The sequence below is a fragment of the Ptychodera flava genome, chromosome 18 (assembly GCF_041260155.1).
Source record: "Ptychodera flava strain L36383 chromosome 18, AS_Pfla_20210202, whole genome shotgun sequence".
Classification (NCBI taxonomy): Eukaryota; Metazoa; Hemichordata; class Enteropneusta; family Ptychoderidae; genus Ptychodera; species Ptychodera flava.
In genome coordinates this window covers 13,349,568-13,366,973 of record NC_091945.1, presented here as the reverse complement: position 1 = coordinate 13,366,973, position 17,406 = coordinate 13,349,568, and the positions used below count along the sequence as shown (strand labels likewise).

The 17,406-nt window shown below is 38.3% G+C and overlaps 1 protein-coding gene across 1 annotated transcript; it reads right to left on the bottom strand.

The window, feature by feature from the left end:
- Positions 1-1,918: 1,918 nt before the first annotated feature.
- On the bottom strand, positions 1,919-16,276 carry LOC139116903 (agmatinase, mitochondrial-like). The gene is made up of 8 exons (XM_070679633.1): positions 16,162-16,276; positions 11,314-11,574; positions 10,166-10,291; positions 9,514-9,701; positions 8,496-8,696; positions 6,060-6,204; positions 4,379-4,473; positions 1,919-3,434 (listed from the first exon to the last, which is right to left on the bottom strand). The coding sequence occupies exons 2-8, from the start codon at positions 11,507-11,509 to the stop codon at positions 3,327-3,329; spliced, it is 1,059 nt and encodes a 352-aa protein (XP_070535734.1). The 5' UTR covers positions 11,510-11,574; positions 16,162-16,276; the 3' UTR covers positions 1,919-3,326.
- Positions 16,277-17,406: the final 1,130 nt, after the last annotated feature.

Below are 17,406 nucleotides of genomic sequence, written 5' to 3'. Positions count from 1 at the left end.
CGTAAAGGAACAAATTTCGCTTTTTGAACATATGCGACGATCTGAAACTGTCTCTTTATACACGGCGGCGTTGTTTTCTACCATTGTTAGGTGTCCATAGATGAAAGATCTGTCGCTGGAGGGCGCTCTCTAACCCCGTGCGACGGATCCTCCAGTCTACTGGTCTAATATAAAAAACACTGAAATTTCAAGTTATTGGTAAAATTTTGGTTTCTTGTCAATATTTCACATTTTCAAGAATTTTTTGTTAACATTAAACAACATTCTGAAAAAATCAATACATGTGAAGGATAACACATTTGCATGGATCTCCCTTATTTTAGAGAAAATATGTAAAAAAGCATATTTTTTGGTCAAAAATCTCCCTTGTGACCGTATTCTTTTGGGTTAAGTATCTCTTTTCTTTATACACACACTATTAACATATATTTGAAGCTCATACCAAGTATCTCAAAGACCCTATACAACGAAATGCTATTTCTAGAGCCCTTTTCAGGGTTTTTCCCACAGACTATAAGGGAGCGTTTAGTTAGTACGGCCGGGGATGGGTAGGCAACATCCAGGAGGGGAGTCACCTCAAATTTGAAAACTGCAAAGGGGGGTCATGTATTGGCAACTCTGGGGCTTGTCTTATTGTAAATCGAGCTCACTGAGGGCAATGAACAATTCCCATTACTTACATATTAGAGATATAGCAAGTTTTATCAGGGAAATTATTTAACAGTTACCTGTAGACTACTAATACCATGAAAAGTGAAATTATACTTTCAGGTGAAATTCCAATATCGTAATTGTTGTCAACATCTGAAATTTTAAATACCCTATTTGAATCAAGTACATTTGTATCAATTATCAAACACCTATAAAAGCACAAATTAATTTAGTTTAGCATTGTAAAAAAATTATTCATATTTTCCTCATATTAAAGCTCAAATGTATAGTGGATGAACATTTTCAGTGAAATTCCAAAATCAGATTTCTTGTACATATAATATGCACCTTTAACCATCACATTCTAATCAAGTACAACTATACTTAATAATTCAACGTCTGTACTTGTGGGGCCAAACCAGATTAGCGAAAAGCTATTTTTTGGCTCCTAAATTGCCATTTCTTTCCTTTTTCAGTAATTTGTAAAACGTTTATAGTAGTTGTTATTATTATTTCTTTATGGCAATAAATGAATGAATGTACATGCACAAGTAAAGCACTTTTTTCATTGGAAAAAAATTATGCAAAATTTTATCATAGACTCCCAATATAGTGGATGAACATTTTGGTGAAATTCCAAAATCAAATTTTTTGTCCTCATACCAGTTGTAACAACTCTATTCCAATTAAGTACATTTATGTCAATTATCAAATATCTATAAATACATAGGTATAGTTTTGTATTGAAAAAGTATTATGTAGTTTTCTCATAGACTACCATGTACAGTGAATCAATATTATCAACAGCTGATTATCAATTAAATCCAAATATCAACATTTTGTACACACACGCTTGTGCAAAAATATTGCGATCCACCTGTAATTTCTGTCCAATCCCTTTTAGGGGTACTTTCAAAATTATAGCAAGTCAGAAGGGCAAATTTGAACATTAACACCTTGTGAGATTGTAAGGAGGGTAATTTGAAAAAATCTGAGAATCTTTTTTTTATTCTATCGCCCCCTCCAGAAGAGGTGTTTGTGTGAGCACCTTTACTATAGCAATGTGGGGGCATGGATGGGGGAGCGGTCATGACATTTTTGTCATCTTAAAAGGGGGTCATCAATTTTCTGGTGCAATGGGTAGGGGGTTCACTTATTTGACTGATGCGCATGAAGAATTTGCCCGCCCATCCCCGGCCATAATAATTGAACGCTCCCTAAATGTGTCCTATGCTGAAAGTAAAACAAACAGCATCACAGACGGATATGTACGAAGTTGCATCGCTCCCCATCGTATATTAAAAGCGGCATGCGAAATTGTAATATAAATCTCGAAATAAAAAATGTGCACAACATCATTTCAGCCATGTAGCTTAGTTATCTTCTAAAATTCCATCGGGGTTCCATACATAAACCCTTCACAGTTCATTTACATAGGTCACACAACAAAACTCTTCTTCGAAGATGATTCCTTTGGTTAAACCATAGACAGTAGAGGGGGGAACTACTGTACTACTGTCTATGGTTAAACGATCCGTGAACCAAAATGCGGATCACGGCCGTAAGTTGCATTGAGCAATACCTAACATTTTCATCAGTTCTTTTTTGGACAACATGCAAAAAGATATTTCTAATAGGCAGAAAGAGTGATAAAGTCTACAGGATTGTGGAACGGCTGTAGTAATTTTGCACATTATTTCATCTTATGAAGCTGAGATACTATCGTTGTATTATTGGTAGAAACACAATTTTAGCCGGCTTGTAAATTTGTGTCGACTCTGAACCCCTTCCCCTAGACATTATACAAATTAGGCCTGCCCAGGGCTAACATATTGCGTGTGTACTTTAGCTTGAGAACGCAACTGCCAACTCACTGACGACCTGAACTCTGTCGCGTGAACGTTATAATAGTTCTCCATGGAGAGTGTGGCAGATTTGATTTCAAATGACACGTTGCTGTATCAGACATGCAAATATAAAAATTTTTTTGTTAAAAATTTGACAAGAAGTTATGATATGAGATGTTAGGAGAATGATTACTGAAGTTTGTGCTTAGTCACCAGCGTTAAAGGTCAATGGTTCTGACCACTAGGTACAGTCACCGTTATTAAACAAGTATTAAATAGACATAATTCATCTCGACTTCCTGAAGAAGCCGCTGCCGATTAAGAATGTTATGTGTAATCAGTGATATACCAAAATATCGCGATTTTCTCAGTAAATTGACATCATATTTTCTTTTTTTGTGATTCTCAGCTCTTCCAGCACAACCAGCAAATCCCAAACTGCCTATGTGGTCCACAATATTTTCCCTGGATAATGTCACTGCCATTTGATATACAATGTTCTAACAATGCTCTTACAATTCTTAAATCCAGTATCTCTAGGCTACCAAATTTATCCAGATAACTTGACACATGTAATTTTTAAGAAAAAACTGAAAGTGTTGAACGCTCAGAATCATACCTTGATAGATTTTATTGATATTAGAAAATGCAACGTTACTAAGCTGCAATACAAAAGGGAAATTTTAAGTTAGTAATATACCATCAGCTCCAGCTTATGGTGTGTACACTTTACAACTCCTGCGATGAGATACAGAGGAATCTTGAAGTAAAAGCTGCCAGTATCTTAGAGATACTATGATAAAAATACATCACTCAGTCAAACCTCCCCTACTTGACTGGATAGTACTTCACTCCTGGCATTACACAAAGCATTTCAAACAGAAGGTTAGCTCCTACCAAGGCTGTTGTTCCAGTTGTATCATATGGAGGTGATACCTACAAGATTACAAAACATAGCAATATTTTGGTCAGTGAATTCATGTTATGTCTCGGTAATAACAGTGTACCAAATCCAACTTGTCCCTCTACAGGTCAGTATTTAAAAGCAGCCGAGATAGTTTAACAGTGTTACCTAGTGATGACGCACATCACCGGTATACAAAACAGACTGTCACATTGAGAGGGCAGTATTTACAGTGAACAGATACCGATGAGGAAATTAAGATGACTTCATCAAGTGTGAGATGTAAAATTGAAATAGCATTTAACTGTGTCATTCCTCACTAAAAGTGACTTTACCCTTTACCTTCCGAGTTCATATTTCACCATCAGATCAAGTTGGTTAAAACTAGTAAAGCAAAACATGTCCCATATGGTGCATTTTAACAACGACTTGAAGATTTGAATGTCCTGAAGACGAAGATACTGTAAACATGATTTTTACAGACTAAACCTGCCATATCAATATGGTTTTGACAGATCTGACAGATCAGGCACACTGCAAGTCTGACAGATCAGACACACTGCAGGTCTGACAGATCAGGCACACTGCAAGTCTGACAGATGAGGCACACTGCAAGTCTGACAGATCAGACACACTGCAGGTCTGACAGATGAGGCACGCTGCAAGTCTGACAGATCAGGCACGCTGCAAGTCTGACAGATGAGGCACGCTGCAAGTCTGACAGATGAGGCACGCTGCAAGTCTGACAGATCAGACACACTGCAGATCTGACAGATCAGGTATGCTGCAGGTCTGACAGATCAGGCATGCCGCAAGTCTGACAGATCAGACATAATTTTTTAGAAGGATAACATTAATGAACGGAAGAAATGTTGCAAAGATTCAACACGACTTTTCTCTGTTTCCTTGCTAAAAATAATGCCATATACACACTGTACCACATGCAAAGCAAATCAAACAAATGTTAAGCTCTTACCTCCACTAAGTCACCACCAACGATATTCAGGCCTCTGCATCCCCTGATGATTTCTACACCCTGTATTGGAGTCAGTCCACCAATTTCGGGTGTGCCTGCAAAAAAAAATTCCTCAAAGTTTTAATACTTGAAATTGCAATGATTCTGCAATTGCAATGATTCTGCAATTTCCAGTTTGTCCAAGAATGGCAGCCATCATTCAACAAACACTTTTTCAACTAAGGCCACATGCATTGCCTATCAATGGTGTACATTAAGGTAGAACACGTCTCGGGGACAGATATTCAGACTCTCAAACTTTTACAATTCTTTTCTGATATACCACTTGTGGGGGTTCATTTTAAAGCTCTTGGTGCCTAAGAAAACTTTTCACCTGCTTAGAGTTTTGAAAATCGAAAATTTTAATTTTTTATTATAGAGTTAACACAGGGATGGCCGCCATTTTGAATTTTAAATATCAGTAAATCTTGGATTATTTGTTTCTCTAGTGCCAAAATTTGCAAGGTGACCCAAGATTTTTATTCATGATTTTCAAAGAGAATGGTTAAAAGGTTCCCTATGGAAATATTCACCAAAAGTTTAAGGCTTTCACTCTCGAGGCGCATACTACCTTAACACCTTCAGATCAGAATAAAGGTATCACATCAAGCACACATTTAGAAAGTACCATTAAACACTTAACATAATCCATGGTGTCTCACTGTTTAAATTGGCCACTTTCAAGACTTATCCTTACTTCGGAGTGTTTTTGTGAATATGTATTGTTTAAATTAGCACTTTACTGTGGTCTGTATTAAGGTGGTTGGAAATACCTGAATGAAGTGCCATGCAGTCTATAGTTGACTGTATGATTATATAAGCCTACATGCAACTCCTGACATGAAAAAAGGTTTTGTAACTGAGATACTGTACATATATCTGTCATTGCCACTAACACCAATCTATTCAAATGACAACATGAAACAGAACTTTTGTGTGTTATTGACAGCTTGTTTCATATACTTATAGTAAAGTGAGAGTAAAGAAAAGAATCCATGAAACATGAATGGCTCATTCATCTACAATGAATGAGCAATCAACTTGACAACATCTGTTGTGTGTCTGTCACATTAAAGTCATATTAAACTGTCTTCCTACATACAACACTAAATTTATTACAGAGATACCTTTGAATCAAATGGTCCATACATGTATATCTCCTGCATGGACCTTGCATCCATAGCACAAGCTAAAAATAGTGGTCATGTTACATTGTAGCGTGACCTTTGACCTTTCATATTCAGTCAAGCATTGAATTGTATTGCAATTTATAGAATATATTTGACACCAATAAATCTTCTATTTTGATTCTACTTGGGAAGGTTTTAAAGGGAATAGAAAATTCAGCCTAAGGCAACAAATGATCACACTGAAAATAAGGGTAATATACTTGTCTTGCTTAAAGGAAAAAGTTAGTTGGCAGCTGGGACTAATTTGGAAACTCCTATATTTTAGTCTTTGTATACTTTGTAAGTATTCCGGGGTAGATCCACAAAAAAGAATACCCCTGTCACATTACTAATACTTATAACTTTTTTACAAAATCAATATACCGGTAGTTAAACCTAGTTTCTTATTGATCCATTCCATTGGAAGATGGGGATGAAAGGCATAATGATAGAGGTGTGTGACAGTGATTTACCTGTCCCTGGTGCAAAGCCAGGATCAAGAGCATCGATGTCAAAGCTGATGTACACAGGACCATCACCCATCTGTTGGCGTACCTCCTCCATGAGCGGGGTCAAGGATTTGTGCCAGCACTCCTCGACCAGTACAACTTTAAAACCCTGGAAATTTAGAGAAGAAAACAAATCTCTGATATTTTGAAGTGAGAAATGCATACACATGCCTACATGTAGCTGTGGATCCACAGCTGTGGTGGGTACAGACGGGATTCCTGCCTTTTACTGGCTGGTTTTGACTTTTATGACTTTTAACCCCGCCACCACAGCTATGGGAACTTCCATAGACTAAGGTCCAAATCCGCCTGCAAGCATCCTTTGTGCAAGTTTGTTCGACAATATTTTGAAAAGTTTCTATCCGAATTACAAATTGCCAACACTCATCAACACGTTAGGGACTCACCATGACTTGTAATTCGCTCAAAATTCACCAAAATATCACCTTTTTTCTAGCTTTACCCGACATGACTACCTGGAGACTGCCATTTCTCTAGCGTACAACTGTTGGTCGAGGCTTAGTGCAGCACATCACGACAGTTCGGTGACCTCTCAACTTCTAAACACAACTGAGTGATTCATTGTGTGATATCGATGACTGCCATTCGTCTTCTGGAAATTACCAGTCTCACATAACTGAAATCAAACTTTTACTCAGGGAAAAAAAGTTAAGTCCTAGAATCAGTGGTTGTTCATGGGACGTAGATGCAGGGCATATAATCTCAATTTGTGTTCAGAAATTAAGAGGTAACCGATCCAAAAATACAATATGCAAATTCCAGTATGATTTGAACAAACCTTACTGGGGCCAATCAAAGTTAACTCAAAACCAAGTTTCAAAGCAATTGGGCAAGCAATTTCGGAGGAGAAGACTTTTTAATGAAAACAAGAATGAAAATTGTCCCAAAAATACAAGTATGCAAATTTCACTACAAGTTAAACAAACCTGACTTACTGGTAGGTCACCACTGACAACCTGAATACCAAAGATTATACCAATCAGCCGAGCAGGTTTAGAGGAGATTTTTTGACGAAAAGCACAACAATTTTCCTCAAAAACACAAATATGCAAAGCAGGTTTTAGCAAAAAAGGGAAAAATTGCCCAAAAATACATGTATGCAATTCTGCCAATATTTGAACAAGTCTGACTCGCGTCAGGTCACCCTAAGAACCTGCACACTAAATTTCAAAGCAATGGAATCTGCAGTCTTTGTAAAGAAGCTGAATGTGGACAGACCTCCGTGACTTTGACAGCGGAGCTAATAAGGCTGACGATCACAACAACGTGTGATTTTTCAAAAAATATGAGATAGGATATTTCGGGGGGAAGTTATATACACAGCTTTTCATGCCAAATCGTAAAATAAATGTAACATGGACACAGATTTTATAATGTTGTTGGAAGGTTTGCAGTCATAGACTAGACGATGTCATGACAATAGGGCTGTATGCAAATTGTTTTCTCGTTAATATGCAAAAGTAAATATTTGGCTGCAAATTTACGTACCATTTTTTGAAAATTACCCATTCAAGTACAGCAAAAATACATTTTAATAGGGAACTGTTGATGTTTCAAACAACACTAAAAGGCATATTTATGGCTAAGACTATAAGCTGCAACAACAGCCATGCATGCAACACTGACAAGATTTGTGCACATTTCAAGCAACAGTGTCTGATGTTGCACATGTGTACAGCTATATTTAGGAACAAACCTGTACCTGCAAACAGCTCCATTCACCCTTAAAGTTCCATAAGCTGTATCTTTGGCTATTTTTTCAGAACTTTTGTTTTTCCCTACACTTTCTGCATTGAATCCCTAAACTGTAATTTAATGCCAAGTATTTAGCATATCAACACAACCTATATGAGTATAATCTCCATCGTTATTGTTGAAAATTGTATTCAAGTCCGGACTAGAATTCATTTGTAAACAATAGACAATGATCACTACACACATACAAGCTGTGTTGACAAAAAGAGCACTCGAAATTTCAGCATGACTAATGGGTTAGGGTCAGACATGGTACTTGATATACGGAAGCAGCTCTAGAATACTGAAAAACTTGCCACAAGTTACAGCTTATGTGCCTTTAAATAGGCCTTTCTCATGACTCCTGACTCCTTATGTTGTGGTATTTTTTTGTGGAATATAATACTCAAAGTTCTAGATTTTCCTGCAAAACATGCTAATTTTTATTTCAAAAGTATTCCTACATATCAGCGAAAAATTCATTGAATATGGTCACTTGTCTCATTGTTCCAATCAAACTTGATTCACACAATCAAATTCCAAGCTATAAGGTCATGTAGGGGTCAAGGAAAAGGTCAACTGACAGAATCTTTGCCATGAGCACATGTTGCAAAAGAACCAACATCGAAACTGCGCAGTCCTCACCTGTTGTACTTGCCACTTGTGAAATTCAGGGTTCTGGATCGACCCCCGTAATCCAATTTGTACAACACGTTTACAGTCCAGCAGTCCATCATCGACGCATCGTCGGAACGGCGTACCGTGTGCAATTTTTTCACCTAACATTAAATCACTCACATCAGCATGCGCATCTATGTGGACAAGACCAACTGGGCCATGTTTTTCCTGATGAAAAATTGAATCACTTATCTCTGTGTGTAATATAACTATCAAAAACTACACATAGAAATCAGTGTGGTATGTGTTTTGAGTAACGCTGTGCTTTATAGTCTTCATAAACATTAAAGTGATACTAATGTACATATGAGAATGATAAATCAGGTACTAATAATTCATCATTTGGATTCATTTGTCATCCTCAGGTCACGTTTGTTACTTGGGAAATCAAGAAAATGTTCAACTGTCACATATTTTTTCAAATTTAATTAACAACTTTAAAGACCGTACTTCCATACAAATCCCTAAAAGTCCACAATAACATGACATGTACCATGGAGGTACACTTCCATGTATTGTGTGTTTTGCTCAAGGTGGTAAGCTGGCCAGTCATTTTACCAGGTTTCCCCTTAGTACACCAATGTAACCAGATTATAGGGGACAGCAGAAGTTGTATCACTGTTTCAAAAACATTTATCAATGTTCCCCATCCTTTGCAAAATTACAGAAGTCTTTATTGCTTTATCATAGTGAGCAGACAATTTTTAATATGACTTTCAGTATTTCACTTTTTCGGCAGGGACAGCTATCATTGATATTTTTCACATATTTTTGTTTATGGCCAAAAGAATATTCTTCTTCCATTCAAATGTGACTAAATTGACCACAAATATATTGCTAAATTTGAAGCCTTGTATTACACAGTCATATTTGTTTCAAAGTATTGTTTGTTGTCTCATCTAGCTGCTTCATTTCATTCATGCAGCCTCTGTCTTGTGCTAATTACGTCCTTCGTTGTGGTGTAAATTTTGTTGCTCTAACTTACCGCAACAGCTTTTAGTACTGGATATGACAGTGTATGATCGCCACCTAGAGTCAGCGGCTTGCAGTTGTAAGGCATAATCTTGGTTTTATAGTACTCTGTGATGTCTTGGCAGGCTTTCTTCAAGTCATACAGGTTGATATTGGCATCACCGATGTCAGCAACTTGCAAGGTTTCGAACGGTGCAGCCCCTAACAACATAGAAGATGAGTGAGCTACTGGTGTTTGTCAATACAAGGGAAGAATGCTAGATGGAAAGATTTGCAGCTTTGGGGCTGGTCCTCGCGATCTTACTCTGACAGCAGGAATCATCAGCCGGCAGAAAAGGTGTCATGGACAGCGCCCTCAAGTGACGGGAGGATGATGTAAATTCATCAAAAACCATGCATGCATCTCCTTCTATAGGCTCTAGTTTTTGCTTAGCTGCCAATATTTGCTTTATTTGTTAATACTTTTTGGAATTTCTATATCACTGTGATTTTGATTTTTGGTGCACTTTGAAAAATCTGAGCAAACGAAAACAAACGTCAAGGACAGTGTGCTCATATTCGGTTTGCATTGATCTATCAAGAAATATTTAAACCAGAAAAACAAGAATGACAAAAGTAAATAACTGCTGACAGTCTGCTGCAAAGAGAAAAGATGATTATTGTACCTGTTCCACCATTGAACTCTCTGATGAGGACGGACTCCGTCCGGATCTGTCTGGGACCCAGTCTTGTACCGGAACGATTGGATACGCCAATATCCAATGGAATGCCAACATAACATACATCCAGTCCTATTTGTGAAATCAGAGACAAAAATCCTGTCAGATTACCTGCAGCCGAAAACGTTACTGATCTATAAAAATGTGAAAGTTCAAAAAATGCATTCACCGGAAGAAAAGCATTGATACAGCAAGTTCATCAAAATTTGACAGATTTTGACTAAATTCAACTTGGTGTTTGAGAGCTGAATGAACTTGAGTGAAAAAAGATTGATGAATGTCTTTGAACGTTTATACCTTGGAAAACAAATTATACCCACCGTAACACTGCACCTCTCATGTACATGTAAAGTGAATTTCAAAAAAAGCGTGGAATTACAATGTGCTTGGATGATAAGAAAAACATTTCTGGCCATAGAAAACAATGCCACCTGCTTTCATTACAAATGTTATACTTCGACAAAGTTTGCAACAATTTAACCCAATACCACGTTCACTGTGCCATAGCTAACATTGTCAGTGTTGCTGCGCTTCAGTTGAAAAACTCACCCGTACACTGACTGTTTGAACATTCTTGCCTTTATCACATTCCCCGTTGATGAAACTGCACAATACGCTAATGATTGGATTTTTTCTCAGTAAAGTATGTATGAGTCAATACATCGATTGGTGTTTCCTACACTCGTGTTCTTTGAGTGAGAACAGTGGACGTCGTATTGGGTTAAATTGTTGCAAAATCTATCAAAGGAGAACGTTTGCAATGGATGCAGTTGGAGTTAATTTCTATCACTGGTAAATTTCTTAGTTACCTTGAATGATAACGAGTATTGGACCTGATTTGATGTCTATTTCTAATCAGCCTAGCACATTGTAATTCCAAGCTATTTAGAAATTCACTGTAATTCACATGATTTATACACTCGCACACTATAAGGAATAATGTCTTTCAATCTGCACCATAGATGAAACATCTTCCCTGTCAAAAGTTCAGAGTCTGAATCTGTCCCTGAAATGCATTCTATTCTCAAAATCAGTTCTAGGTAGTTCATTTGATTGGCTGCATGTGTGCTGTCATCTTTTACATCATACCTTACCTTGGGCATCTTCCTGAATGGGCAGTCTAAACATGGATGCTATTCCGCCAGATCTAGCCATGTCAAAGCCACTCAGAGGCTTGTTGAATTTTTTTAGCTTTCGTGCTGATGTCGCCATGTTCCTCGATAGTTGACTTTTACATGGCGTGGTTGCCAATCGTTGAAACAACAAAACTACTGACTTCTGATAAGCCATGATGGGAATGGAATTTCCGCAGATGATCAAACGACAGTATATATCAAAAGTCTGTTATTCAGGCACTGCAGGGAAATATCAGAAATAACAATGTCACTATTAACCCTGAAATATGTAAATGGACGATTGCAGTAGTACATCGAGCACCATGCCCCAGACGATGAGCAGGGCAAAGGTTGCAATGCATCAATAACCCCCCAACCCTAAAAGATAATTATGTAAAATTCAGGTCAATAGTTGTTATGCCAGGAAAAAATAGTGTCAGTGACACTGTACTCCCATTTGATGTATCTCATAAGTAAATATTTTCTAGATGGATGCGCAAAAGGGGAAGTAATTGAAGTGCCCAACATGTGAATTGCACCATGGAGATGTTTGGCTCCTCGATTGCACGATGGTGTAGCTTATATACTGTACATTTTTGTTACGGAACCCTTTTTTACATGAGTCATGTGAGTGGGGCTCGGTGGATCATAAAGCATTGATGAGTATAGTTGAGTCAAAAACAGGGAATGTCACTGCAAGCACACTGACAGGAGAAGGATGTGCTGTCACATATAGGCTTTCAGAAAGATACCAATGAGACGGGATATATGTTGGTCCTATCAGTATTTCCCAACGGAATGCTGGAAGATGTGGCAGAAGATTAGCACAATATATTTGCATAACAAATGACTTGCTCAAAAAATGTAAATTGACAGCATATATAATGCATGTCCAAGTAATACAAAATAAACACTAATTTAAAAAAAATCGTATAAATTTATCATATTTAAATATGAGGTAAATCATATGAGGACATGTCTTATTAAGAGTACTATATATGTGTACACACACACAGACACACACAGACACACACAGACACACACAGACAGATATATATATATATATACATACATATATATATATATATATATATATATATATATATATATATATATATATATATATATATATATATATATATATATATATATATATATATATATATATATATATATATATATAATATATATATTGACTGATTGATTGATTGATTGTAGTGGCTATCTGTTTCCAAACTTCCTACATTTCAAATGCAGACCACACAGCACACTGGCCATCGTGTATAAATTCACAAGCGACTGTGGTCCAGGCTTTATGGGTACATGTGAATTGCAGAGGGTATAAATGTCAGTTCGATCATAGACCTTAAAAACTGTTTTTAAGGTCTATGGTTCGATGCTTGACCTATCAACCTATTGCTGTGTGGCAAAAATTTGGGAGATCAAGATGCTGCAGTGAAGAAACAAGATTTATTTAAAGGCCTGTGCACTGACTGATGCTCACAGCCAACCCCCTTCCTATAGTGTACTGTTTAGAGAGACTGCTGAGGCAGTAGTGACCGTGCATGATCAAGTAACTGTGCAATGCTACAGCTGTAACTATATTATAATGACCATATTTCTGAGGGTCTGACCTACAACTGATCATCATAGAAATATTAAATTTTATCAACAGTATTCATATTCATAAATTTGATTTTTTTTTACACTCTTGCTACGACTAATTATTCCTTATTCCCCTGTGAGAAAGGCTGCAGTGTTCAAATCATGGGTCAAAACAGGGCAGATATATCCCAGCCAATTTTGTTTTGTAGCATCTCCTCTTTGTAGGGCTGTATGTTACTGGCTATGCCTCCCACCACAGAAAGCCCACAGACGCTTGTGGTTCGATACACAGTGATTGCCGCTGTGCCAATGGTATGCATTAGAAATGTATTTCTAATGCATACCAAATAATTTCTAATACAGACCAGCAGCCATCCCCGGGTATCCAACCACAAGTGACGGTATACTTCCCTGGTAAGCTAAGAGCTAGGGTTGACATTTTATTGTATCTGCATGGCAGGGCTGTGGGTATGGGCCTGCCGGGCAGAGGTACATGTATGTTTGGCCAACACCTGAGTGTCAATAGCCATACACTGGAGGGTCCATTGACACCCGGGTGTCAATAGCCAAGAGCTGACCCATATGGCTATTGACACACCCCCACCCCTACTGGAGTCCTGAGTTTCAGAATCGAACAAAGATACATTGTCCATTTTTTATTTTCAATGAGTTGATGCTACTTTTTTCCATGGTTAGAGTTATAATGTTGTAGAAATATGTCAAGCTATCGACTCCTTGGTCATGAAGTTGGCTATTGACACCACTGTGACGCATTATCTTTCGATTGTAGCCATGCGATGCGCTTTGTGAATGATGAAGAATGTTGGTAGGCCTACTATGAGTACTCATTTTCTAGCACTATCACTCAATCTTTTGCAATAGTTGTTTTCCATTTATGCTTGTTCATAAATAGCACATTAATTATTAAACCTCCATAAGCTGTATCTTTTGACTATTTTTTCAGAACTTTTTTTTTGTGGTTTCCCTACACTTTCTGCTTTAAATCCCTAAACTGTAATTTCATGCCAAGTATTTAACATATCAACACAACCCATATGAGTATAATCTCCATTGTTATTGTTGAAAATTGTATTCAAGTCGGGACTAGAATTCATTTGTAAACAATAAACAATGATCACTACACACATACAAGCTGTGTTGACAAAAAGAATACTCGTAATTTCAGCATGACAAACGGATTAGGGTCAGACACGGTAGTTGATATACAGAAGCAGAATACTGAAAAACTTGCCACAAGTTACAGCTTGTGTCCCTTTAATAAATATTTATATTTCCATCTGGTGGTAAAATAGTATTTTCAGAATTAAGTGTATTGCTACTGTTCTTGTATAAAACACCAAGGGTGGACACAAACCGGACACCCAAAAGAAAACTGCTCTATACGTCAATCAAATTCAAACGGCAACTGTCATTGGACAGCTGGTGTATGATTCATCGCAACACGTATGGCCTGTATAAACAGCTCGCACTCCAACCCTAATAAAAATCATTGAAATATACCAACAATGACCAAAAAGATATTCCATACTTCACATATTGTTAGACAGGTACTAGGTTTACTAGTACCGGTGTTTACTAGTGTACGGTATGTATTACGTCTTACTTTAACACCATGAAACTGTCAAAAACTGCGAGATCATTACTTCTGAATTGAAACACTGTAGCATCGTTTGCAATGTTATATTTGTACACAAATAAACAAGAAGCCTGAGCCCCCTGTGGGCTGACTTGCGGTGAGGGGGGAACAGGAGGGGCACAGTCCCTCGTGGGCTATTCAGCTCTGGGACTATTCGCCCCATAGATGAGTGTACATAAGCGAGAAACAACCCAAGTCAGGAAATGAAATGGCTATTTCGTATAGGGATTGTGCCACCATGTCATCTTCGACGTTCGATTTTACCGTGAAAAGTAGCAAGTTCATCTATCATGTAACCGTCGACTGTTCCCTATCATTCTCAAAATTCATACCTGGTACTTAATTTGCTTCACAAACGCTCGTTTCGTGTGATTTTCGGCCGAATTCGACGGACATATCGCTAAAACATAAGCGTGAGCAACATTCTGGTCACCTCACAGTGGACGTTGGGCACCTCCACTTTACTGACGTTAGCGCCGCGTACCCATGAGGGGTGACTGGAAGGTTGTTCATGCCTTATGTTTTGGCGACGTGTCTTCTGAACTCGGCTGAAAATCACACGAAAATTCATACCTCACTATACTTGATCTGCTTACAAAATGCTCATTTCGTGTGATTTTCGGCCGAGTTCGAGAGACACCTCGCCAAAACATAAGCGTGAGCAACATTCCAGTCATCCCTCATGGGTAGGCGGCGCCAACGTCAGTAAAGTGGAGGTACCCAAGAGGTGCCCGGAATGTTGCTCACGCTTATGTTTTGACGATGTGTCCGTCGAATTCGGCCGAAAATCACACGAAACGAGCGTTTTTGAAGCAAATTAAGTACCAGGTATGAATTTTGAGAATGATAGGGAACGATCGACGGTTACATGATAGATGAACTTGCTAATTTTCACAGTGAAATCGGACACGGAATGTGACATGGCGTGGTTTTTATAGCCATTTTGTTTCCTGACTTGGGTTGTTTCTCGCTTATGTACACTCGTCTATGGGGCGAATAGTCCCAGAGCTGAATAGCCCACGAGGGACTGTGGGAGGGGTGTCAATAGCCTTGAGAAGCCGTATATGGCTATATCGGCTATTGAAAACCTAGCGTCAAAAATTCCGCCGCCCATAAATGCACCGGGGTGTCAATAGCCAACCGGCCATGTCAATGTCATACGTCCTTGGCTTTGTAAATTGTTCGCATAGTTTGAAACGCATATATGCCACAGCCAAATGGCGTTACGCTTACAGCACATAGCCAGTACAGTGCAAGCAGAGCATGTCCGTTTGTTGTAAAGCGGCTACGCGTCTGATGATGGGGTAATTGGCCTTCAACGATACACATACATATTAGGTACGACTACTAGATAGCACGCCAGCCCGGCCCTGCAGCTTGGCCCCGTGTCCTGAGCAGTGTGCGACTCGGTTGCAAACCGACAAAAACGGTACTACTACTAGGCTACTACTACCAATGTGCGGCATTCAGCACAGGCAAATGTAGCCAGCCAAACACGGTCATGGTACCGTGTCTGAGCTGCGGTTACTAACATTGTAACATAATGTGCCACGTTGCAACCTTACCTCAAAAATGAGGATCCTTTGTGGTGGAAACATGGAACGTTCCTTCACTATCCACTGCTACAGACAAGGTCGCCAGTTCTGAGGTCACGGCAGATACGAGGAGGTGATTGCGAGCGCCATCAGGCGACGACATTTCCTCATCCATCGTGATCGGTAGGGAGTCATGTTCATGGTCCACAGTAAGTGAGGCTACCCACAATTCTCCATGATCTGTACACACAGAGATCACTCACTGAACTGAAGCAAATTTCTTCTGTACACAGAACAACTCAGTCCATATTTCAAAATTCTGGCAACATAGTTCTGATAATCATAATTTTCTGATTTCTCACTGTGAATAATGAGAAGATCAACCCCTTTTCCGCGGAGGAGATAGCAATTTTGTAATTTTGTCGACATAGATTTTTGACAGCCATACACAATATTTTCAAGGAAACTAAGGGAATAAGTTGCATCTGTGTTGGCAAAAGAAAGGGTATTGATTTTTTTTAATGTTCGTAACAAAGGAAATTTGTATGTCTGACAGGTGGTATGATGAGACCATCTTAGTTGCTGATAACTTTATCTTGACAAGTGTGCAATTTTTAGCACCTCCAAACATCGACTTCTCATTCAATTTACTCTTGAATTTCAATCATAATCAATAATTTTGGAACATAGTTTTAACAAATAATCCTGAACTTAAATTGTGAGATAAAAATTGTTAAGAAACTGATAAAATTAAAAAAGCCTTTGGCAAAAAATGTCTGAGTGAACAATTCAAGGGGAATTGTGGGTAACCTCACTTACTGTGTGGTTGTGCCAGTGTTGCACAGTGCAGTCTCCGAGTCCCCGGGAGGGAGGCGAACTACCAGGCGCTCTAGAAAACGCCCTACTGTAGCGAAGTTAGTATTTCGTATCATCCAAACCTTATTTATTCTACACGTTAGAATTCTGGCTACAATACGAATATATGTTTATAAGGAATATGTGGGGAAGTGAACGGCAAGGCTTGTATCCATGATTCTGGGGACACTTTGGAGTAAGATCAGAATAGATCATAAGAAGGCTGCTAGATCAAGCAGGTGACATTCTGTAGTGACAGTATGCGCCTCGAAAATGAAAGACTTAAACTTTTGCTCAAAGTTTCCTCAAAGAAAATTTCATCTACTATTCTCCTTCAAAATCACGAATAGAAATCGGGGGTCACGGTCACCGTACAAATTTTGGTACGAGAGAAACAATTCAATTAGGCCTAAATTTAGG

What these genes read in the sequence shown, in the direction of transcription:
- LOC139116903 (XM_070679633.1), bottom strand. Translation starts at nt 11,509, where the DNA reads ATGGCTTATCAGAAGTCAGTAGTTTTGTTGTTTCAACGATTGGCAACC. An exon ending in CATTCAGGAAGATGCCCAAG is followed by an intron (nt 10,292 to 11,313) that starts GTAAGGTATGAT and finishes TTTCACAAATAG; the next exon opens with GACTGGATGTATGTTATGTT. An exon ending in ACAAGTGGCAAGTACAACAG is followed by an intron (nt 6,205 to 8,495) that starts GTGAGGACTGCG and finishes CTAAATTTCCAG; the next exon opens with GGTTTTAAAGTTGTACTGGT.